Source organism: Tachypleus tridentatus, chromosome 1 (assembly GCF_004210375.1).
Source record: "Tachypleus tridentatus isolate NWPU-2018 chromosome 1, ASM421037v1, whole genome shotgun sequence".
Taxonomy (NCBI): domain Eukaryota; kingdom Metazoa; phylum Arthropoda; class Merostomata; order Xiphosura; family Limulidae; genus Tachypleus; species Tachypleus tridentatus.
In genome coordinates this window covers 173262246-173288160 of record NC_134825.1, presented here as the reverse complement: position 1 = coordinate 173288160, position 25915 = coordinate 173262246, and the positions used below count along the sequence as shown (strand labels likewise).

The 25915-nt window shown below is 36.8% G+C and overlaps 2 protein-coding genes across 2 annotated transcripts in view; one reads left to right on the top strand and one right to left on the bottom strand.

Annotated features, from left to right (window-relative positions):
* The window catches only part of LOC143230387 (uncharacterized), a 73696-nt gene that overhangs the window by 4258 nt on the left and 43523 nt on the right, over positions 1-25915 (bottom strand). The window contains exons 8-17 of the mRNA XM_076463889.1: positions 20005-20878; positions 19349-19552; positions 17015-17214; positions 13518-13579; positions 12565-12827; positions 11528-11707; positions 9612-9811; positions 7054-7115; positions 6526-6734; positions 1452-1478 (exon numbers count right to left, since the gene is read on the bottom strand). Of these exons, the coding sequence (XP_076320004.1) occupies positions 1452-1478; positions 6526-6734; positions 7054-7115; positions 9612-9811; positions 11528-11707; positions 12565-12827; positions 13518-13579; positions 17015-17214; positions 19349-19552; positions 20005-20878 (2281 nt within the window). The remainder of the gene's footprint in view (positions 1-1451; positions 1479-6525; positions 6735-7053; positions 7116-9611; positions 9812-11527; positions 11708-12564; positions 12828-13517; positions 13580-17014; positions 17215-19348; positions 19553-20004; positions 20879-25915) is intronic.
* Positions 19265-25915, top strand: part of LOC143230408 (FGGY carbohydrate kinase domain-containing protein-like) — a 297176-nt gene continuing 290525 nt past the window's right edge. The window contains exon 1 of the mRNA XM_076463931.1: positions 19265-19362. Coding sequence (XP_076320046.1) covers positions 19314-19362 — 49 coding nt within the window. The 5' untranslated portion in view covers positions 19265-19313. The remainder of the gene's footprint in view (positions 19363-25915) is intronic.

The following is a 25915-nucleotide window of genomic DNA, read 5'->3' as shown; positions in this document are numbered from 1 at the left end:
TATATATCTAACCTGAAGAACGTTGGCTATCAGACTGATGTGGAGCGAAGGGGAAGAGTTCTTTAAACAGTTAGTAGAAACTGAAGTGTATATCTAACCTGTAGAACACTGCCTATCAGACTAAATGTGGTGAGTGGTACAGTTCTTTAGACAGTTAGTAGAAACTGAAGTGTATATCTAACCTGTAGAACACTGCCTATCAGACTAATGTGGTGGGTGGTAGAGTTCTTTAAACAGTTAGTAGAAACTGAAGTGTATATCTAACCTGTAGAACACTGCCTATCAGACTAATGTGGTGAGTGGTAGAGTTCTTTAGACAGTTAGTAGAAACTGAAGTGTATATCTAACCTGTAGAACATTGGCTATCAGACTAATGTGGTGAGTGGTAGAGTTCTTTAGACAGTTAGTAGAAACTGAAGTGTATATCTAACCTGTAGAACACTGCCTATCAGACTAATGTGGTGGGTGGTAGAGTTCTTTAAACAGTTAGTAGAAACTGAAGTGTATATCTAACCTGTAGAACACTGCCTATCAGACTAATGTGGTGGGTGGTAGAGTTCTTTAAACAGTTAGTAGAAACTGAAGTGTATATCTAACCTGAAGAACATTGGCTATCAGATTGATGTGGAGCGAGGGGGAAGAGTTCTTTAAACAGTTAGTAGAAACTGAAGTGTATATCTAGCCTGTAGAACACTGCCTATGAGACTAATGTGTTGGATGGTAGAGTTCTTTAAACAGTTAGTAGAAACTGAAGTGTATATCTAATCTGAAGAACGTTGGTTATCAGACTGATGTGGGGTGAGGGGGAAGAGTTCTTTAAACAGTTAGTAGAAACTGAAGTGTATATCTAACCTGTAGAACACTGCCTATGAGACTAATGTGGTGGGTGGTAGAGTTCTTTAAACAGTTAGTAGAAACTGAAGTGTATATCTAACCTGAAGAACGTTGGCTATCAGACTAATGTGGTGGGTGGTAGAGTTCTTTAAACAGTTAGTAGAAACTGAAGTGTATATCTAACCTGAAGAACGTTGGCTATCAGACTGATGTGGGGCAAGGGGAAGAGTTCTTTAGATAATCAGGAGAAAGTGAAGAGGAATTGACCCCCACATTACAATACCCTCACAATATAAAGGAGTGATCATGTTCAGTGACGGGATTCGAACCTGTGACTCATAGATTGTGATTTGGGTGTCCAAACCTCCAGGCTCATTGGAAACAGAAGGAAGAAGGTTTGCTTCAGATATGACTCTGAACTTTCAAAATGTTGTCCTCTATCACATCAGGGCAAAGCCTGTTATACTATTCTAAATCTGTTCTGTATGGACGATTTGCCATTCTAGACTCTGTATATTTGAAAGATTTTGTTTTATGCTTGGATATCAAATATACGTAGAACAGTAGACTTTATGAACAGTATTGACTTTATAATGACAGTGTTAACTTGTGCCTACCTTCACCATCTGGTCCATCTTGTACAACTGAAAGTAAAAATATAAAAAAAAAATCTGTTAAACATACTGTTATAGTTTACTTAGTTATAATCTAAAATAAATACATGAGAAAAATACACCGAAACCACACACTAACTTCTGAATTTCATATAAACTGTTGAAACAAATAAAAAATATCCGTCCTGTATAAAGCAGTACAAAGTATCATTTGATTACTGTACAAAACTATAAAAAATATCTAATTGCTTCAGAATACTGTAACAATATTATTTGAATGGCTTACAAGGCTGTAAAAAATGTTCTGTGTGAATGTTTTACCACACTGTAAAATAATCATCTTAAATGTTGAACATAACCATAGAAACAGTATCCAAGAACTGTGTAACATTTGTGAAAACGTTATCAGTGTTCTATAGTCTACACAACAGTAAAAACCAATTACCCAAGAGTTTTACACAGCTAAATAAGTATTATATAAATATCATACACAACCCTTAGAAGATTATCTGACAGGTTTACAAAACTGCAGGAAATATTTATTCATTGGTAGTACATATTATACTAGCAGGATTAAAAGATTTCTCATAAGGGTCAGATGCATTAAACTCAGGGCATTGATTGGGTGTTTGTTAGGGCTAGCAAACAAGCCCTCTTTTGGATCATAAATTAACATTATTTTCATGAGCTGCCCTACATTTTTCTGGTTAACAGCGACACTTATATCCACAGTTATAACACACTGTACGGCTGGCAGGTCTGTTTCTCAGTGCACTGTGAATGGGCAAGTGCCACCTGTTTTACACTTTACTGGTCAGGCAAACTTACGTTTTCAGAGAGAGGACTGTGGTTGTTTTCATATGTATACTCTCCTGGTCAGTATCTGGTTGGTTGGTGTTTACTGGTTGCAAAGCAACTAAGCTATCTGTGCCAAACAGATGATAAAAAATGAAAAGTAAAATAATTATAAAATAAATCCAGTTAAAATGAAACAACATCCAAAGTTTGGATAAAAGAGATAAATAATATTAAAAAAGCCACAAACTCAAAAGAGCTAAAAACATAAGAAAGTTGGACAACATCACCACTGCCAATGACACTGTTTAATGTAAGAACAAACCTGGATACGAGTAGAAAATAGAGGAAAATGGGCCAACTGTTGTTGAATATCGATGACAACAGGGCAAGAACTAACGCTACGAGATTCTATGGCCAGTAAAGATTTAAGAGAGTTAGTGTAAATAGTACATTTGGTGTGCTTCATAGCCTCTACATGACACATGACAAGAGAACTGGCATAGTGAATACAGAAACTGTAGAGGGGATTCACCAAGCCACAATGAACTACAGCAGAGCTCACAAAGTCACATGACTTTGAACCATCTGTTTAAACTGGAATGGAAGAATGGTTTGAAAGATGTTTGACAATGAGAAAATGGTATTCTCAGTTGGGAGTGTCCATCTTATTCAGAGGACTGAAGGAAAGGTCACAGGTGGGGATGGTAGTAAGCAATGGTGGGATGGGCTAATCAGTTGAGACAGCAACATCATCTTAATGACACACCCAAGTCAGCCAGCTGCACCTGGATACGAAAGCCTAAAGGGAGAATTGCAAACCATCTATTCCAAAAGAGCATATATAGCCCACAAAGGAAAGAAGACACAACCCCACCTGGGATGTTATAGTAAAGACTGAAGTTTAACGACATACTACAAAGAAAGTTACAAATGGTGGAAGTGAAGAGGAGGTTCACAGAACTCAGTGTACTAACATTGCACTGGAGAAGTGTAGAAAGTCCTAGTGAAGGGCCAAAGCCCCAAATAGTGAATGAAGTCTAGTATCTGGCAGAACCATAAACCAGACACCCAGATTTCAGTTTGAAACAAATGAGGGCACAACAGATCCTGATCATACAACACAGATCCACTCCCCAAGAAGTGGAATAGAGGACACAGAGGATGTTCATTGTCCTTGTATGCTTGACAGATAGCTGCTTGATGTCACTAATGAAAGTAAGTTTATGGACAAAGATAAACCCCAAGAACTTTGCCATAGGAAGAACATCACTTAGATGGCACTCAGCATCAGGTGTATACCCCTTTGATGGCATAAAGTGCATACAAACAGTTTTAGAGCAAGAAAAAATAAAACCATTTGCTGTGGTCCAATAAACCTCATACTCAACAACTGACTCGAGATGTGGAAGTTGTTGATACAAACCCTGTTTGCGACAGGAGGCAGAAGTTGTGTAGTGATAATATTAATGATACTCAAAAGTGTGACATTCAAGACACAGCCCTGATGGTCATCAAGTTCCTGTTGAACCCACACAGACTTAGAATTGCCTGTCCAGTAAAATGTTCCAGGTAAAAATGGGTAAATGGTAATGCATGGAGGTCCCACAAAATTCTGGACCTCCATGTAGTGTCATAAGCCTTCTGCAGGTCAAAAAACACAGAAACAAGTTGTTTCCTCTCGAGGAATGCTCTTCTGGTCAACTTTTGAAGTTGAATGAGGTGGACCATGGTAAAGCGCTGTTGTCGAAACTAACACTGGATGGGCAAGAGGAGGTTGTCTGATTCAAGGAATCAAACAAGATGAGCATTAATAATGGCTTTATTAGACTTTATATAGACAGCTCATCAAAGTAATTGGATAATAGAAGGAATCTTGCAATCCTTCCCAGGCTTAATGCAAGAGAGGACAGTAGCCTGGTGCAAATCATAAAAAAAAAAATTATCCTGCCAGATTTGCAAGATAAGCTGGAGAGAGATGGGACAACATCACATAGGGAGCATCATCAGATTTGGGTGATGTAGTGTCAGACTGATGAAGTACAAGTTTGAGTTCCACCAGTGTAAAGAAGCAATTACAGTCATTGAGACAATCTGCCCAAAAGGAAAAAGGCAATAGCTTCGCCCAAGACTTGATGGTCAAAAAGGCAGGGGAAAGAAACAGAAGTTCTGGATGTATGAGAAAAGCTCTCGCCTAAAGTATCAGAACTGTTCTGAATATCAGTAACGTACTGGACATTGGAGAGCAAGACAGAAAGTGGATGGAAGGCATACCTCCCACTGACCTTCTGAATCTTCTTCCAGATGATTTTGGTTCTGATAGTAGAAGAAATGCTAGTTGTGATCTTGATCACAAGATTCCTTTTGGTTTTGATGTCTTACCTGATGAGCGTGAACACAGGCCTGTTGATAAAGGATCCAGTTAGAAAGAGAAGGAATACCATCAGAATGTGTCCCAAGCCGGTTTCTGAGTCTTCCGTACCTTCGGGATGGCAGGACTCCACCATGGAACACATGTCGAGGTCATAGGAATAAATTGAGCAGATGCCTGGACAATACAATTAGTCACTGCTTCCACAGTCATCTATCAATGGCAAACAGATGACAGCAGGATAAAGTTCCGAGAGAGTTCCAGCTTTCACCAAAGCACACGGGTGGTCGGATGGCATCAACCATGGCCAATTTCCCTCAAAACAATAGGAAAATAATCATTTCCCCGAGAGTTACTGTCAACCTCCTAGAAAAGCAAGAGAAAGATAAGTATAAGATCCAGTACTGAAGAGGAAAAGGTTGTGATCCCATGGAATGACCCCTTCTAATCTCTTTTAAATAAAAAGGGAGACAAAGGTTTGTCAGACAAGTAATGAAGTATCAAATAATGAGGTACAGGTGTAGAATGATTTGGAGACTGATGGTCAGAGTTTTCAAGGTGTGGTCGTTTACTAATGAGCTGACTCCCCAGTAGTACAGCAATTTGTCTGTGGACTCACACTGCTACAAACCTGGTTTCAATACCCGTCGAGGTGGGCAGAGCACAGATATCTTGTTCTGTCGTTTATGCTGAATTCTAAACAAATATTTTTTTAGATATTTTATTGTTATTGGGATTTGGGGGATTCATAACAGAAATAGAGAGATTCAGTACCCACTGCCCCCACCTACCATGGTGTCCTACAAAGTGAATGCACTTCAATGCCAAACACGAACACTACAGCAACACTAGGGTTTCGTGGGCACTATACCCAAATAACACCATCAGATACAAGTCCACAACAACCATTGAGAATGTCTAATGCTGGTACTTGGTTGAACCACATCCCGAAGTACCAACCGACTGATCCTGAGGGGAGCACCCCAAGGCTACCAGTCTACAGGAATTTAAGGCCAGAGTGGTGTGTTAGGGTTGGACCCTTTAACCACCAGAATCCTCTCCTCTCCTTCACGGGTCACCACATACGACAAACACATGGGTGAATGTTTAGATCCCAGAAGAGGTAATCTGAAAGTACAGAAGGACCTTCTCTGAGAGGTCCCCTCACCAGGAATCCACTCCAAGAAGCATTAATGAATGAAAGAGTAGGTTATATTTAATTTATTTGTGAATAGTAAATGAATATTCATTTTAATATTATTTATTAGTTACCGAGTCATCATCATGACAAATACAGAAACACACAACCTGTAATAAAAAATCTTCACCACGCCTGTGAACCTACTGGTCGTTAGTGATATTGTGAAGTGATGAAAACAAATTCAAATTTGATTTAATTTTTTAAGTCGACAAATCAACAAAAAATGGTTCTTATTTGGACATATTAAGAGTTTCTAAGTTGCCACCTACAGAAATATTATAACAAAAACAATTTTTACAATGTTGTTCCTGTAGGAAATTCATGACACTATCAGGTTAAGGCTACAAATAAAATGATTAAAATGGAACCAAACAGCAAGTGTCATTGTAACTACAATAATATATTATCTTCTTAAAGTTCCCTGCCCCAAGATGGCTCAGTAGTAAGTATTAGGGCTTATAATGCCTAAAATATGAATTTAATACAGACGTTGGGCAGAGTACAGATAGCTCATTGTATAGCTTTGTGTTTAACAACCAACCAACCAAGTTATTCTCAAGGCTTACTGCTTCACTATAGTCCTGTGGCACTATTTATGGCTTATAATGCTTAAAATTGGGTTTTGATATCATAGTTGGTAGCACATGGTTAGTCTTATGGTTAGTTTAGTGTTCAACGTCTAAAACCAAAACCAACGTCCCCCCCCTTACCGGAGGAAGGCTGAATCACAAGATACGCAGGGTCAACTTCCAGATCACCAACAAATCCTTTGCTGACAGTGCTGTTGAGCTTGGTGGTCAAAGTTGACATGTGTTGGGCAACAAGTTGTTCATCAGAAGGTGTCACTCCTTCATCTGGTGTCTCCTCCACCATGACCACCATCATCTTTACCAGAACTGTGTCGTTATCTGCTTCAATGCTGTCAACAGAAGGTTTAAAGAAAGTAAAAATATTTCAGTTGAAAACTAATCACAACCTATGTTGTTGTTTCTTAGCTCCTCGTAAAAAAAACTACAAAAGCACAACTAACAAACAAGCAACACAGTAGAGTCCTTATTAGGTACGTTTCTTCTACAATATGAATGCTAAATGTTCAAACTTACCTTCAATTACAGAACAATTCGTCCTTAGAAAAAACAATGAGTGGTCTAAGTAACAAGCAGTGAAATTAATATAGCAAAGTGTAAGAAAAATTTCATGTATATAATAGTAATCACAATTACAAATATGGGACTCACTTCTTTAGATCAACAGCTTTGACCTCCTTAAATCCGTCTATACTCCTTAGTTCAGAGGACACCTGTATTGAAAAAGGTATGGATATATGGTTTATTTTTATTAATTCAAGTATTTAAGTAGGCTTAATGTGCCAAATATTTTATGCAACTATATGTAAGATCTATAAAAACAAAATAATTAGAATAAACCATACACGAGAAGAAGGTTCAATTTTATGTATTATTCATGAAGAAAGAGTAATGTTTTCAGCATCAGAGGTCGCTGTTATAACTATTCAGGACAAACATTTTTCATTAAATCCTGACATCAGCCCAGCTTGGATGACAATTCGTATCTCCTATATAAGACATTTTCTTAGCTTACATCAATATTCTAACTTATAACATATGGCGACATCTATAAATAATAATGATCACACACTAGAGAAGGTTAAATGCCGTTAAGCTAAACGATTTTAAGCCAGCAAATCAGTGAGTCGACTGACAACCACAGCCAATATAAAGTCATGTGGGACAGAATACATGAAAATTATATTATTTCCCTAAGTAATGTGAAGGCACTAACAATTAATCACATTTGGACAAAGCATGTAACAGTCCTTTCTCCCGTAAAATATTCATTTAGGTCACACAAATATGTTCAAATTGAGAATCTGAACTTTTGAGATACCTTAGTACTTAATGACATTGGAAAACAAAGGAATATGGATCAAATTCGGGTAATCAGGACCATCCAGAAAAGGACCTGTAGCAAGTTGCACCTCAGATGTTGTAGAGAAAGTGTGAATCTTGTTACACACGTTAATGGGAAAAACTATTTACGTGCCCAATAACTGTATCCAATACAATCAAGAAGGATTTCCGCATGGAAACAAGACCAACAGGGCAAAGCTTCGCCAAGATCAGCTTTCCAGTCATATCTCTCATTCAACCATCACATACTTCAAGCATCTTGAGAACTAAACGAATATTCATGTATCCGATAAAAATACATACCAACTAAGTTGCCAGATACAACGCCTATATTTTTATGTGTGATGAAAATGTTGAAACGGGCGATGTAAAACCATCATTTCGGATACTACATAGAATTAGAGTATTACAACCACACGACAGAGTACCTTTCAACAGAAACTACGCTAATACTGCAAGGCTATTATCAAAGTGTACTGTGAAAGTGCTAAATTCGGCCTGTAACATGCCTAGTGGTTAAGGTATAACCAAATGTATTTAATGAGTTTGATGGACGTTAATGAGTAGATATAAATGTTTATAAACATCTTTAACAAACACATATGGCTCAGCTGTAAATTTGAAAACTTATAACTTTAAAAACCTGATTTAGATAGCTGTAATGGAGACAGCACAGATAGCTCACTCTGTAGCTTTGTGCTTAACAACAAAGAAAAACAAATATGTATGTAAGGTTGGTTTGAATACTTTTACCTTACGTCACAAGTGGGAGTTTTTGTTTTATTTTCCAGTTTCTGAGCCCAAGCTTATAAAGAATCCCAGTTGTTTCCAATATGAAATGTGATAATACAACCAGAAATAGAATATATTTTTCGATGGAAATTTTTAGATCTGCCTTTTATTATGTTGTATTCGAGATGTTTCTGGGCATGATCTAAGATGCCCAAAGAAGACTGCTCGACTGTTGGAATAATGCATTGTAATCCTTATAAATGTAACGGATTTGGCGTTATATATTTGTTTTAGTGGCTATGCATGTTTCAGTGTAGTTTTCTTTTTGCTTATTACGTATATTGTTAGCTGTGTATTGTGCAAATCCTGTCTGTTTACTAAATTTGTATAAGATTCTTGAGAGTAAGAATCACAATATTTGTTTTACGAAAACGTTGGCGCGTTTTTGAACGCTGCTGAAACTTCGAGAAGCTCATATGATTCATATAAAAGCAGCTAACCGAGAGACAAAAAGATCAGCTACAGTTAATGTGTTGTAGGCTTCAAAAACTATAATCATGATTAACGTCTATTAATCGAAAAACTATAGAATTTGATGAGGAACGTTTTTAGGTTTTCAACATTAGAAAACGTTCAACTGCAGTGAATTAAGTTTGTACATTAGTATTTCTAGGGGTACATTAACTATCTCCTTCTGCAAAAGTGAACTTACAAGCGACGTGAGACCAGCCAAGCTAGCTAGCTTAAGTGAGGTGTAACAACACCAACTCAAAATTAATTTGTTCGTCGTAGATCTGGATCGTTAATAAAAGACTCATTTCCAGAAAAGATATAAGACTCAGTACTCTTTGTAAGTTTGTAAAACTCTTGTATATAAATCATTATTTGTAATAACTATTAGTAATAACCGTTATTTTACAGTATTTTTTGTATATTAAAATATATTTGTGTTAAAAAAGAAGATTGTGTGTATCAATCTTGTTGACAAATATAATAAATTTGATACATATTAACATTTAATTAACTTCTAAATTCAAATTTCTGGTTGCTTGAAATAGTAATACCTATGTACGTCACATAATAAATCGGAGACTCATCAGACCCTCCACTAGCACAACTGGGAGGACACTGACCTTACTTAAAAGATCCCCCTCAAGTTTACGATACTCCTCCGAGTCCTCCTTTTCTAACTCATTTTTCCAAGCTCGTGGCAGTTTCAGTTCAACATTGTACTCAGCCTTACGAGGAACGAAAGTGGTGGGCGTAGTTACAGACATCGTAGTGGTACTTGTACTAGAAGTTGTGGATGGACCAGAGGACTGCGAGGAACCTTCTGGAAGGTATATAATTTAAGAATTAGGGTTAATGTATTAACTTTTAGTAACATAGATGATTCTAGAATTATATTTTTCCAACTACTTATATTTAATTACAATATTATCAAGTACAAACCTTGTAGGAATTCCTTACCAACACTTCCCTACAAGCATATTTAAACTTCACTGAACTAAATCAACAGCACTGCCGAACTACCAAGTATGAACTAGGCTTAATTCAACAGCACAGTAAAAGCAAATACAGAATACACCTAATAAATCATTACTGCTAAACTAGCAAGTATAAACTAGGCTTAATTCACCAGCACAACATAAACAAGTACAAACTAGGCCTAATTCATCAGCACTACCGAACTAACAAGTATAAACGAAGCTTAACAGAACAGTATTTATTTGTTTGTTTTTTAACTTCGTGCAAAACTACACGAGGGTTATCTGCGCTAGCCGTCCATAATTTCGAAGTGTAAGACTAGAGGGAAGGCAGCTAGTTATCACCATCCACTGTCAACTCTGGGGCCACTCTTACCAACGAATAGTGGGATTTACCGTCACATAATAATACTCCCCTTATGAAATGGAGAGCAAGTTTGGTGTGACGAGGATTCGAACCCGCGACCCTTAGAATACGAGTCGAGCGCCCCTAACCACCTGGCCATGCCGAGCCTCAACAGCACAGTAAAAGTACAAACTACGCCCAATCTATTGGCACTAAACTATACTATTTTACTATAGCTGAGGTTGTCTAAAAAACACAAAATTAAAAAACAAAGACCTAAAGCAAGATTTGTACGTATTTCATAGCTAATTTTCAACCTTATGTATGGAGTACCTTGTCTTAAAAAGAAATATTTGAAAATAAGTATTTTTTCATGGAACATTTCTTCATTACTGTTAGATATACAAGAATGTTTAAGTTAATGCAAGTATTATATTTTGATGGTTTAAGGACAGCACAAATGTTAAAGTTGATTATTTTTAGAAGTAATAGTTTATCGCAGGTTTGTTTATGTAATTATGTGAGAATCATGGGTTCTGTAGTTCAACTGTTTTAATTTGACGTCACATTAATCAAACCTTCTAAACTTTTCTCGTTGATTTAACTGAGCTTTGTTGTATCATCGTATCTAATAGTGTGTGGAATGTTCGAGGCTGCTGTTGTTAAGTTAGGTCTGTGAACGGACTAGGCGTGATTTTGAGTTTAGCCATAAAGAGCGTATAGTGGCTATTTCTAAACTGAATTATCACAGACTGTATTGCAATAATACAGTAGAGAAGAATAATTTGTCTTGTCAATTGTGTTTCAGTGTAACTAAATTAGGCTGTGTGGACTTTAAAGAAAAAGTTCATTATTTAAAACTCTGGATACAATTGTGGTAACCAACAATTTTAGTGGCAATTTTAAAGTGAAATTATTGCATACTGTATTGTAACAACAGAGTAGAGAAGAATAATTAGATTTGTCAATTGCACAAACCTATGTGGACGTTTGACAAAAACAATTATTTAAATCTCTGGATACAACTGTAATAACCATCAACATAACGAACATTTATATGTATATGTATGACTTATTATAATATATTATTTTAAAAACAAGTGGAATACATGCTCATTGTTTATTTTTGACGTTTATCGCCAAGAAATCACAGACACATGCTGTAAATAATCCTGCCCATAAAAACATATTAAAAACCTGAAAAGTACTATCACACCTTTTGTTTTCTCGAACCCAGGTTGACTGGTTGGTTCAGGTTCGGATTTTGCATTTGGTTCACTCGTAGGTTCTGGTTCAGATTTTGCATTTGGTTCACTCGTAGGTTCTGGTTCAGATTTTGCGTTTGGTTCACTGGTAGGTTCCGGTTTTGATACAGTGTCTAGTTCACTGCTAGGCCCTGGATCAGTTTTATATTTATGTATATATCTTTTACCATAATATTACACAGAACCAAACAGATAGAACTAGGAAAACCACTTTTCATTTTACTCCAACGAATCTATTCATATAACATATATATCAGACCAAATAATTAACAATATTAATCATACATATATATATATATATATATATAACTATACAATGACATTTTCCAAACGTTTGGCAAAAAACATCCAGAAATCAAACCGATATAACAGAATTACAAGAACATAAGAGACTAAATTATAAAAACACATATTTTTAACTATGCTGTATCGCTTATCTGTCAGGAAAAACAAAAGATAAGTTCAGTGATGTCGAGAAAACCCACTTGTAGAGAAAAATATTTATGTAAAAACAGCTGGTTTGGGTTGAGAAAAATGTTTACGTAGAGGAGCGAACAACGTTTCGACCTTCGGCCATCGTCAGGTTCACAAAGAAAGAAAGAGGTAACTGACCGATAGCTTACAACATGTTTGAAGGGGATTGTGTAACGGAGTGTAGGAATGTAGAGGGCGTGCTTAGATGCTTGATTATATTTATCAATATAGGTATAAAGGTGTTCCTTTGTATTGGTTTATTTTGAGCTTGAGTTGTTGTATAAGTAAGGCTTCTTTAACTTTGCGTTTATGTTTGTTTCTTTATTTAGTATTTGGGTGTTTTCTATGGTTATGTTGTGTTTATTTGATTTGCAGTGTTCGAAAACGTGTGAAGGTCGAAACGTTGTTCGCTCCTCTACGTAAAAAAATTTTCTCAACCCAAACCAGCTGTTTTTACATAAATAAAAATATAAGTTCAGTTTTCACACTTCAGACAACCTACAAACACACTCACCTACGTAAAACTTCTGACTAGATACCACAGGTATCTGTTCATGAAACTGGATTTTGCGACTCTCGCTGTCATAGTTTCCACCTTTTATAGGAAATAAGAAGTACAAGCCTTCTTTTGCAGTAAAATCAACATCTTGGGAAACGTCTCCAGTTTTTCTTTTTCTCCTAAACCGGAGCGTTACCTTTCCATCGTTTATCTCGCCAGAAAACTCTTTGATGTCCTGGCTGTCGTCGAACTTTGGATGTTCGTAGCCAGTTAACCATCTGTAGTGAAAAATCAATTTGTGTTTCAGTTTTTAAGGAAATAAATGAAAAATGAACATATCTTGAGGAGAACTTGATCGTAGAAATAAAAACTGTACGTCTTGTAGAAATCTATTGATAATTACAACTCAGTTATATCAGATTAAGTCTGTTTATGTTTGTCGTACAGCGTGTATTAATATTTTTAGTATGAACTATCGCCCAATCGTTTTCAACTGTCTTCCATTAAATTAACGAATCCTTGTTCACAGCTCTGTCTATTCTATTTCAAAGTAATTCTTAATCCTCGTACATAACTTTGTTTTTTTCTGCATTGTATTCATACATAATCCTTATCTATAGTTTCAGCTACTCTGTTTTAAATCCATTCTTAACCCTAAGGGCACATGACTTCCTTCACTTTGAACTTTATTTACCAGTTTATCGATTAATTTTATATTTTATTGTTAGTGGTTGTGAACTGTTCTAACAATTGACCCTAACGTTTTTATAATTTCCTATATATTGGTTCGACACGCACCTGATCACATTGCTGGGTTGCTGTCTCATTCATAAAACAATCTGCGAAAACTTGCGCTGGCAATAAAGTGTTTTTGTAAACAAAAACAAACCAACCTCTGGGTTAGTCGCTACACGAGGCTTAACACCTTGAAGTACAGTAGAGTAGAACTAAACGAAGTCAATACTTACGCATCAATGACAGTCACTTGACCGATTTCATTCACCCATCCAATCACGGCGTCACTGTTGGGCTGTTCGAAGAAAGGAAAGTTTAAACCTGAACATTAAAGGAAAAACTGTAGAGTAAACGTAGAAATAATCTGACTGACTGTTCTACTTGTTCAGTGGTTCCCAACCAGGGGCGCGAGATGACATTTCAGTTGTTTATATTAAGGGACTGTCCTATATATTCAAAAATTACGTTCGATTTTTATTTCTTATTTTTCTTGTTACAGAAATAGAATCACAAGAATCCAACCAAATGCTAGCATATTTGAGTGATATTTTTCACTCGTATGAATGACCTGAGTGTATCTCTTCAAGGGAAAAACATAAACATATTGAAATGCTGCGAAAAGTTAAATGCTTTTAAAGAAAAGTTACATCTTTGCTGTCGACGAGTTAAAAGAGGGAATCTTTCAAATTTTCCATCACTTCAAGAAATGGTAGGTGAGAATGAGTCCATGTGTGTGTGAAGAAATTGTGGATCATTTGGAATCAAAGTCATTTAAACTGGAAACGTCTGAAAAATGGATTATCCATACTCCTTCAATTTGTATAATATGTGGGATGATGAAGAACTGAAGGAAGATCTTATTGAACTGCGCACAAACTGAGTTCTTGAAATGCAGTTTGAAAGCAAAACTTTGGAACAATATTGATGTTCTGCAATGGACATGTTTCCAAGACTTTGTGAAAAAGCACTAACTGTGCTTTGCAACACAATATTTATGTTTGGATGTAGCGCCCTTATGTCAATCAAGACAAAATCTAGAAATGGTGCACAGGCAGACTTGCGGATTGCTATCAACAACAAAGTGCCACGCTTTGAAAAACTCGTAAGAAATGAACAGGAACAAAAGAGTCATTAAATTTAAGTTGGTTTATGAACATTTAAACATTTCAAATCCAAAGAAATTTCATTTCATGCATGGATGAAAATTTATTTTTTTGTAGGCCATGTAGGGTTTATGTAACTTTTAGTTTCTTGTAATATTTTTTCTTTTCCAAATGTGTCGTTTTTGTTTATATGTATCATTAAAAACTAGTTATAAAAATTTGTTTTGGCCACCTTCACCTTTATTCTTAAATAAATAATTACTGTGAGGGGTGCGAGAAAATATTGAATTTTTTTAGGGGTGCGGGACATAAAAAAGATTGGGAACCACTGTACTTGTTTATTTTAATTACACCCTTCTGTTTTATTTAAAGAATGTTACCGACTGATTATTGTTGTTAGGTTTTTCTTTTAGCGCATGCTACACAACGGGTTATCTGCACTCTATTAATTGCGGGGAATCAAATCTTGGACTTCAGACTTGTAATTTATTTATGATTCACCAGAGGACTTTACAAGTTTATATTAATTATTATAATTACTCTCGTATATCTTGTTAAAATCACGCTATGATTTAAGTACGAACATTTAACTTTCATTATGGAATATTAACAACAACTCGTTGTTATGCGTTTGATTCTGGAGTATTTGTGATACTTCACTGACACTAAAGCTTTCTACGCTCAAAATCAAGTACACGTGCATGTATAAATCATGTTGATAAGTTCACAAATATCACCTGTTTTGTGGGATAAATACTTACACATTGGTTAATGCATTAGGAATCCCAACCTAATAACATGTCAGACCTTCTAAATCCTTATTATAACCTGAATACAATGTAATACTGACTACAATAACGTTTTGAAAATACACGATTCAATTAACAACCATTCTTTGATCAATACCGTCTCGGTACAGTTGTCGCTAATAGATTATGTCCCCCCAGTATCTGTTATACCAGGGAACTATGCAGCCCATGGTAGATGTTAAAGTCTTCATCACGCTCAGTGAATCAATCACAAACATTCTGTCTGGTTGGTTGCTTTATCATCTTAGAATTTACCATCTAGGTTTGATATAAAGGTAGTTATTACAGGATGGGCTTGGTCAACTAGGGTCAGCATGTGGTTATTCTGAGACATCACGAGTACTAGACTATATCACATAAATGTGCCTCACCACTCCCAGATCCTATGTAATATGGGTAAATGATTTTTTTTCTTGTATCGCCATCACACATTTAACCCTATCATTATTTCACAACAACTTATTTGACCACATAAACCATTTCCTTCAGACAATGGTCCAATATCGATTATCTAGATATTAATGACGAGATGTGTGATTTACGTGAGGGACGTGGTTATCAGAGTTAATTTCACAAAGATTCCTACACGTTATTCTAGTAAGAAATGGATGTTCCTGGACCATTATCAAAATGACCTGTCTGTTAGCACTAACAATGTTCGGTATTTGTTTCCTATCCCTGTATTGTAGTCATTTCTTCCAACCACAGTTTCCAAATCCAGCTACCAGAATGTCCACACACACACATCCGGCACCTCGTATTGTCATAGAAATATACAGTGATCAACGGTCTGATGTAGTTTGTCCTTCTGGTTAAGGTGCTCGATTTGTAATCTGAGGGTTGCAGGTCCGAATCCCTCTCGCACCAAACATGCTTTCCCTTTCAGCCGTAGAAGCTTTATAATGTGACCGTCAATCCCACTATTCGTTGGTAAAAGGGTAGCCCAAAAGATGGCGGTGGATGGTGATGACTAGCTTCCTTTCCTTTAGTCTTACACTGACAAATTAGGGACAACTTTTTTGTGTTGTTTAATGTCACAAAAAAGATCTGAAATACGTCTCATTTTTCCTGCCATACACTTGTTACAGTTTGTGCTCTGATCATTGAGGTTATTTCAATGTTTGTGATTGGTTAGTTGGTTTTGGTATTTATATGAAGTTGTGAAAGGGCATTCTGTACTAGCCGTACCTAACTTTAAACTGATAGACTAGAGAGAAGGTACTTAGTCAATAACACCACTATCAACATTCGAGTTAATCTAATAAAATAATGGTATTTGACCGCTACTTTAATAATGCACACACGGTCAGAAAGCACAGTACACGAACTTTCGGCAACTGGACTTAACGGATAAGCCCTTCAATTCGGTGGGGCCAAAATATACGTCATCAGTAAATAAATAAAAAATGAAACAATTAAATAAATAGGTTGTTACAGAATTATACGTTGGTCATCCAAATGAAATGTTAATCGTGTATTTTAAAATAGGTTTGGTTTTGGTTTGTTTTGAATTTCACGCAAAGCCACTCGAGGGCTATCTGTGCTAGCCGTCTCTAATTTTGCAGTTTAAGACTAGAGGGAAGGCAGCTAGTTATCTCCACCCACCGCCAACTCTTGGGCTACTCTTTTGCCGACAAATAGTGTGATTGACCATTATATTATAACGCCTCCATGGCTGAAAGGGCGACCCTCAGATTACGAGTCGAGCGCCCTAACCACGAGTCCATACTGGAGCCCCCTACACTTGAAGGTTGATCAAATCTAATCACGTAGTTTCAATTACCAATATCTTTGAATAAAATAGTTGTAAACTATTACCATTTTAGGATTCTCCGAGAAACCAACACCAGTCCACTTGTCACCATTAGAGCTGTGAATGACGAAGTGAATATCATCGGTATCTGTTTCCATCTTCCATTTAATGTGATACTGACAACTCTCCTCAATACAGTTGTGAGGATACTTCCATTCGCCACTAGGTGACGCAACAGTCGCTGCAGAGGATTGACTTGTCCCATCTGCAATGACAAATTAACAGCACAATATAGTATCGGTTACAACACTTAACGGTTTTATAATGAAATTTCTCACGGATAATTTTTAAAATCCTGTAAATTTTGTATTATCACCATAATTGGGCTAAAATGAGCTAATTACAAGATCAACTTTTTATAAAAAATTTAAACAATAGAACTATTCAATATTTTTGAGTCACGGATTTCTGTTTGGTATTCTGTCTGATTCAAATAATTCTGATTTATTCTGGGGATAAATTTACTCATTTGTATGAATAATATAACATCTCACGATATTATTGTATTTATGATACATTCTGGTTGAACTGTATATTAATAGGTGTCGGTTGGATGTGGTTAAGTTCTTCATCATAGTAGTTTCACTGGAAGAAGACCGAAGGTCACCAATTTTAATCACTCTCATTGTTGTACAGTAGGGTGTTATCTGTCAGTCAAAAGACCCTAAAATGACTTTTTGGTTTACATGTAAGCATACTAATAATTACATACGCCTGTGATGGTTTTATTGGATTTAATTTCTACATGTTCTGCAGTAATTTCTGTACACCGAATCCAAAAATATCCATTTTCTGCGCCCCTCTCCCCAGAAGCATAGCGCTATGTCTGCGGACTCACACAGCTAAAAACCACGTTTCGATAACCTTGGTGGGCAGAGCACAGATAGCCCATTGTGTAACTTCGTGCTTAATTCTAAATAAAAAAAATAAACGAAAATCCATTTTTCTTCATTACATACAGATTTTTCATAAAACATCACATGTACTTTTAAATAAATGAATCATTTTCATTGAAATCAGGTCACATTTTGCTGTGCTTGAAATGTTGACAACCACTGGCTATAGATTTCTCTAGACTAATCGCGACGTGAGTTTTATCGATCGTTCTAGAACTCACGAGAAACATACCACTAGTATAGAACTGTTAACATGACGCACCATTTTTGAATTGTATTTGTTTATACGTGCACTTTGAATTTCTTTTTTATTTCAATACTTCTTATTCGTTGCTATGGTAACAAGAGGTTGTGTAAGTTACCCTAATTTGTTATATTTAGATAACTTTTACCAAGCAAGTTTTTATTCTCGATTTGAATAAAAAAAAGTCCTTACATAATTGAAAATCATTAATGTTATTTTCGAAATCTGCGAAGCTGAACTATGAAATACACATTATTAAAATTAAAACAACTTTTATGGAATTTAAATTCCAAAGCCAGTGTTACTATAATACCACATAGTTACATGCAATTATAAGTCTGTTCTTACTGCAGAATTAGTTACCTCGAGGAAATGGGTTTGAAGTTTTATAAACCAATAGGTATACCTTGTCAGGGATAACTTTAAGTCTATTTTTTTTTCTAAAAGTGGTGGGATTCATCAGTTGGCTTCAACACCTACTCAACGGCACGGCATGACCTGGTGGTTAGAGCGTTTGAGTCGTAATCAAAGGGTCACAGGTTCGAATCCCCTTTCAGCCGTAGGAGCGCTATAATGTTCAATCAATCTCACTATTCGTTGATAAAAGAGTAGCCCACGAGTTGGCGGTGATGACTTTCTGCCTTCCCTCTAGTCTTATACTGCTATATTATAGACGGCTAGCGCAGATAGCCCTCGTGTAGCTTTGCGCGAATTTCTTAACAAATAAATCCACTCGGTATACAAAGTGAATGAGCAGATATATGTATTTTAAAATGATGTCCCTGTTCATTCGTTTAATGACGTTTAGCATGGAGAAACGCTAGTATTAACACGTGGTCCCAATGTTCTGCTGACTTCCTCAAGAGTTCTATGACTTGTAATTTTGTGTATGTGTGTGTTGTTTTTTATCACCTAATGTTGTCTCTCACACATTTTGAAGATTTATAATTGGTTGTTAAAGGTGTAAAAGAACAAATAGTTTGTAAGTAATTAAATTACAAAACTGCTGTTAATTTACTTATATGATTGGTGATTCATTAAACACAATCATTTAGCAGTATCAATATTTTTTTTTTTAATATAGTTCGCTTAATAGGAACGACGTTAATCTGTAACAATGTAACTGTGTCAGGCACTACACCTAGAAACCACAGGGCCTTTAACATGAGCTCAAGTACTAGAGAACTGGTTCGTCTTACCGAAAAAGTTCAGGGTAAGCTTTCCACGCTGTTTTCCATGTCCGTGATATTTTATCTCATCAGGCCTGTAGAAATCTGTTATCTTGGCGTTACCTGCTTCAAGTCCTGTTTCAGGCCGGTGGATATACATTCCAGGCTCTTGACCTTTGGCCCAGATGACGTTCATTAAACTGTTCTCAATGGTGTGGTCAGTGAGTTCTTTTGCTGGAAAAAGTAAAATTATATACTGTAGGTGCAAGTCGGTTCCCTGAATATTATACGCGGAAACGTGACGAAAGAACGAAACTGATAAGACTACAAATAGCGTCTAAAAAACGCTAAGCCTAACATTAGTTACGAAAGAAAAACGTGTTATATCGCAGATTTATAGTCTTTGGTTTGAAACGTAATGAACCAAGAGGATTTTGAGAAATGCACTTCTGTGTTACTTCATAATCTAATATTGTGCTCGCTGAATAACTTATTTCTTTTAATTTTATTAAACTTTTTCTTTGTTTACAACAGACAATGCCGTATAACGTAACGATTCGTATCTCGTTGTTTTACTAAATTTCTGTTTGAGCTCAATACTTAAATCATAGTGGCTAAAACTTCTACGAAAATATAACATTTGTTAAGAGTTTTAACACAGAGATAGACAGAAACAATCATCCTACCTTTTACTTTTTTTCGGAATAAAACTGTGGTCACTCCATTGTCCTCAGCTCCTACTGCAGCAGTCAAACTATCTGTACCACCATAGTAAGAATCAACACGAGGTGTTGACCTGTCGCGGGTATAGTAGTCAGAGATACGACTGGCCTTTCCTCGAACAACCCCTATTACAATATCTGTACAATCCATGGCATGAAACTCGTGACGAGGGGTATAGGAAGATATTGGTGGATACGTAATAGATGGGCTTGGTTTACTCTTCGATGGTTTTGCAGATGCTTCGGATTCAGGTAGTGATTGAGCCCCACGTTTGAAACGGTCCCCAATATAAAAATTGCGTCTGTCTGGGGCTTTCTGAGGATTGCCCACCAGTGTGATGCCAATTAAATTACCATTTTCATCAACAATGTGTTTGTAGTTTTGCGTCGAGTGTTGCTTGGAGTTCCCCGACGTTGGGAAACCAAAGGCCTTGTCATTCAATGAAGTTTCTGACGGTGGGAAGTAATAGGGTGGTCCACCAAAGGGTGCTGAAGGTAAAGGGCCCTGAGGGTTTTTTGCTCCTGGCTCCTTGTTCGTGTTTGAAGATGTGACTTCTTCAGAAGTGTACCGATGATCTTTTTCACGGGTTTTGTCATTTTTCGCATTTTCTCCAGAACTCGGTTCTGAAGGTGGTTCAGCAACAGGTTCCTCTGTTCCTTTCTGTCCATTTATAATGTTCGTTTTATTGTCCGTTTCTGACTCGAGTGATGACGTACCACGACGATTCCTGATAACAGGAAAAGCCTTACAACTAGATCCTACAGCTTGAGGTCTCCATCCAAGGGCGACGAAACTCGAACCATTAACTTTGAGAATAGCCTCAATCTCTTCAGTTTCCTTAAAAACAAAATTAAAACAATTCGAGTGAACAAAACACGAAGCGATTTCTGACGTTTTATATGCTACTAAAAGACAGTGGACGAAAACTATAATAACTAATAATATACATATTGTTTCCTTAAGTACAATTACAGATACACACGTACATAATATATATATAACAATTTAATATATGATGAATCACCTATGTTTAAAGTAAAACTGAAGAATAACCATGTGGAAAATATCTTATTAACACCTTTAATTCTGTAACATTTGTAGCAAGCACTCATTGTACTATGGCATATTAGGCCTACGAAAGCTCTAAGACAATAATTTCTCCCTTCACCCATTACAGCCCCAGACATTTCACACTAGTCAATCAAAACCAAGCTCATTCTAGTGGTTTAAACAATCAAGTTAACAATTTTAAAAAAATCGTCAACCACTCCAACTCAAGGGAGAGAAGCTGGAGTCAGGCTTACTGTTGTTCCGTAAGTATACACTAAATTACAAAGTAAATTAAAACCATGTTCTAGATTGCTTTGTGCAATATGATAGCATGTGAGCGAGGCATGCAAACCTATAGTTGTTGACTGGTATATTCTTGACCTTGCACGATATACAACTGTGTATCATAAGTGGACCTTGCATGTCACTGGTTTGTTTGTTTGATTTGAATTTCGCGCAAAGCTACACTAGGGCTATCTGCCCTAGCCGTCCCAAATTTTGCAGTGTAGAACTAGAGGGAAGGCAGCTAGTCATCACCACCCACCGCCACCTCTTGGGCTGCTCTTTTACCAACGAATAGTGGGAATGACCGTCACATTATAACGCCCCCACGGCTGAAAGAACGAGCATGTTTGGTTGACGGGGATTCCAACCCCCGACCCTCGGATTACGAGTCGAGTGCCTTAACCACCTGGCTATGCCGAACCACCGCAAAATGAAACTACCAAGAAAATAACTGCTTTGTTCTGCTTTTGAATTTTTAAAACATTTATGAACTATAGTGAAAAGTTACTATTTGTTTCAACATACAGCTTAATTTACACTGTTTCCTTTAAACGTAAAGTTACAAAATGAGATATCTACGTTTTTAACACCTCAAAGAATCGAGCTCCGGATTTTGGCACAGTATTTCAGTAAACTTACCATTGAGCCAACCTCCTCCTAGTGGAGTATCATTTAAAACGCTCGTGACACAAAATTATCCAATACCAGTTCCTGAAACTGTTCCCAAATAGTTACAGGTGCTTTATCTTTTTATATCTTTATGTTTAGACAATACAAGTGGCTGTAATATGTTGCACAAAACTACACCAGTGTCAGAAATTATTTTTTATTTATTAATTCTAATCATACTTATCGTTAGGATCGGCATGGCCAGGTGGTTAGGGCGCTCGACTCGTAATCTGAGGGTCGCGGGTTCGAATCCCCGCCACACCAAACATGTTCGCCCTTTCAACCGTGGGGGTGTTATAATATGACAGTCAATCCCACTATTCGTTGGTAAGAGAGTAGCCCAAGAGTTGGCGGTTGGAGGTGATGACTAGCTGCCTTCCCTCTAGTCTTACACTGCTAAATTAGGGACGACCAGTGCAGATAGCCCTTGTGTAGCTTTGGGCGAAATAAAAAAAAACAGTGGGACAGTGGTATTCTGAGGACTTACAACGCTAAAAACCTGGTTTCGATATCCGTGGTGAGCAGAGCACAGGTAGCCAATTATGTAGCTTTGTGTTTAATTCCAAACAAACGATTTGGTTTTGTTTGTTTTGAATTTCGCACAAAGCCACTCGAGGGCTCTCTGCGCTAGCCATCCCTCATTTACCAGTGTAAGACTAGAGAGAAGGCAGCCAATCATCACCGCCAACTCTTGGGCTACTCTTTTACCAACGATTAGTGGGATTCGTCGACACATTATAACACCCCCACGGCTGAAAGGGCGAGCATTTTGGTGTGACAAACAAACGAACGTATCGTTTAAACCAAAATGTACGAATAAATGTTATGTGTATGTTTCTTTCATCTTTGCTGTCCATTATAACTATGGTTACAAAACACCATCCAAATGACACTGGTATTGTTCTAGGTTTTAGTCATCACCCTTTTGTTCCAATGAGAAACAATAGCGCTATTTTACCACCCCAGTTTCTTCGTGTCCTAATACGTACGAGTTGTCGTACACACGACTACTTTAAATTTAATGTAGAAAATGAGCCAGGGAAAACCACACAGTAAAGTATTCTCCCTCACTGCTATGTTTTCTTCGCCACTCATTGGTCAGCTGAAGACCCGCGCAGCCACGAAAAATAAATCGAATAAGCAACAGGTTTGAACAGGTTCAAAACAATTTAGACACATTTATCCTTTTTGGTTTTAACTGTTAAGTTTTTACCAAAATTTGTTTCCCTGTGGTTTTAGAACGCTATACAGAAATACTGTGTCACTTATCACGTACAATGTGAGTTGTAATTTAGACTGTTACACAGCCACTTCATGTAGAGGGAAAACAGTATGTCCCAGATTTTCACTCTAGAAGTGTAGTAACCCTAAATATGACCTCTCCAAAACACACACATTGAGACCATGGTTACTCACGCCACTATTAAACTGTAACAATTGTTGTTTTAGGGTCTACGTCACGACATGTTTGTTTCACGAGGCAAGTGTTCTGAAACATTATACGCAGTTTAACTTTTCAGGTTAATTCCATAAATCTGATAACTCCTTAGAGAACAGTTATATCTTAGAGATAAACACCAAATACAACGAGTTTTTAGGAAAATTATTCACTTGAATAAAAAAATATAAGTTCAAGCTTCATTAAAATGTTTTTCAGTTTAATGAATATTGTACTTTTTGGTTAAATAAATGACTAAACCTTCCAGCTAACAGAACATCGGTTTTTGAAATTGTTGTCTTATTATATTCTATTGATATATTTTTAAGTAACTTGAGCAGATGGTCAATTTTAAACAGGTCAAGTTTTTTTTTGGTTTTGTTTTTTCAGCAATATGTGACACAATGGCCCGGCATGGCCAGGTGGTTAAGGCAATCGAATCGTAATCTGAGGGTCGCGGGTTCGAATCCTCGCCACACCAAACATGCTCGCCCTTTCAGCTGTGGGTGCGTTGTAATGTTACGGTCAATCCCACTATTCGTTGGTAAAAGAGTAGCCCAAGAGTTGGTGGTGGGTGATGACTAGCTGCCTAACTTCTAGTCTTACACTGCAAAATTAGGGACAGTTAGCGCAGATAGCCCTCATGTGGCTTTGCGCGAAATTTAAAAAAATAATCTGGCACGATAACTTATCATTGTTCCATGTTAAAAGAAATACGACATACTTCATAAATGAGCTTCATAAAACAAAGAAAATATGCAAGTATAAAAATTTGTTGCAAATATGGATCGTTAGCGATGTTAATAATTGTTATTTAAAATCAGCTAGGTAGCGCTGTGTACAGAAGATAGTGCGATCACGTGAACGGAGAATATTTCCGTTTCGATTACTTTCTGTTCACTTGTTTTCTGAATTTCGCCCAATGCTACACGAGGGCTCTCTGCTCTAGACGCCCATACTTTAGCAATGAAAGACTAGAGGAAAGTCAGCTAGCCTTCACACCCATTGCCAACTCTTGGGCTACTCTTTTACCAACGAATAATAGGATTGACCGTTACATTATAACGCCCCCATGACTGAAATGGCAAACATATTTGGTATGAAGAGGATATGAACCCGCGATCCTCAGATTACGAGTTTAGCGCCCTAATCATGGGGCCACGCCGGGCCTTCGATGGCTTCGTTTTATGACCTAATGAGATACTAATGATTTCACAAAACATGACCGAATACCACGAACAGCTTGTTGAAGGCGTGGCGAAGCGAAGATTACTGGTATTGACATAAAAATGAGTTAGAATTAAATAATAAAACGATTGTTAAAAGAAATTATTTTATAATAAAGTCAATGTGCCTCACGTTTGAAACAAATGACTTGTTCAGGAATTTGATTCTTGGACAGGATGAATTTTATAAATATGGCAGAGATTAAAAAACTTCATACAGTGAAACAAACTGTGTACTGGAGTTTTTCAAAGTTCATAAACAATAAATTTTACGTGTATACTAACGGTACATCAACATTCACTGTGCACATGTATACTAACAGTACATCAACATTCACTGAGCACGTGTATACTAACAATACATCAACATTCACAGAGCACGTGTATACTAACAATACATCAACATTCACTGAGCACGTGTATACTAACAATACATCAACATTCACTGAGCACGTGTATACTAACAATACATCAACACTCACTGAGCACGTGTATACTAACAATACATCAACACTCACTGAGCACGTGTATACTAACAATACATCAACATTCACTGAGCACGTGTATACTAACAATACATCAACATTCACTGAGCACGTGTATACTAACGGTACATCAACATTCACTGAGCACGTGTATACTAACAATACATCAACATTCACTGAGCACGTGTATACTAACGGTACATCAACATTCACTGAGCACGTGTATACTAACAATACATCAACATTCACTGAGCACGTGTATACTAACAATACATCAACATTCACTGAGCACGTGTATACTAACAGTACATCAACATTCATTGTTAAAGAAAACACTTTTCTCAATATACTTCATACATTGTACTGAACTCAATTAAAATAGAACACTGTTCCCCCTACTTTACAAATACAGTATATATAAAAGTAGATCATATATATAAAACAGTTCTTTAATACAACGGTTTATCTCAAATCAGCTCACCTAAAAAGCCAAATATCATTTTTTGGATCTCGTAATGGGTTACACCAATAATAAAAAATAATAAAGTACCACTTGCAAAATACAATAAAATTCATTCCAATTTGATATACAATTTTTCTAACAAATGTGTGGGCCCGGCATGGACAAACGTGTTAAGGCGTGCGACTCGCAATCTGAGGGTCGCGGGTTCGCATCCCCATCGCGACAAACATGCTCGCCCTTTCAGCCGTGGGGGCGTTA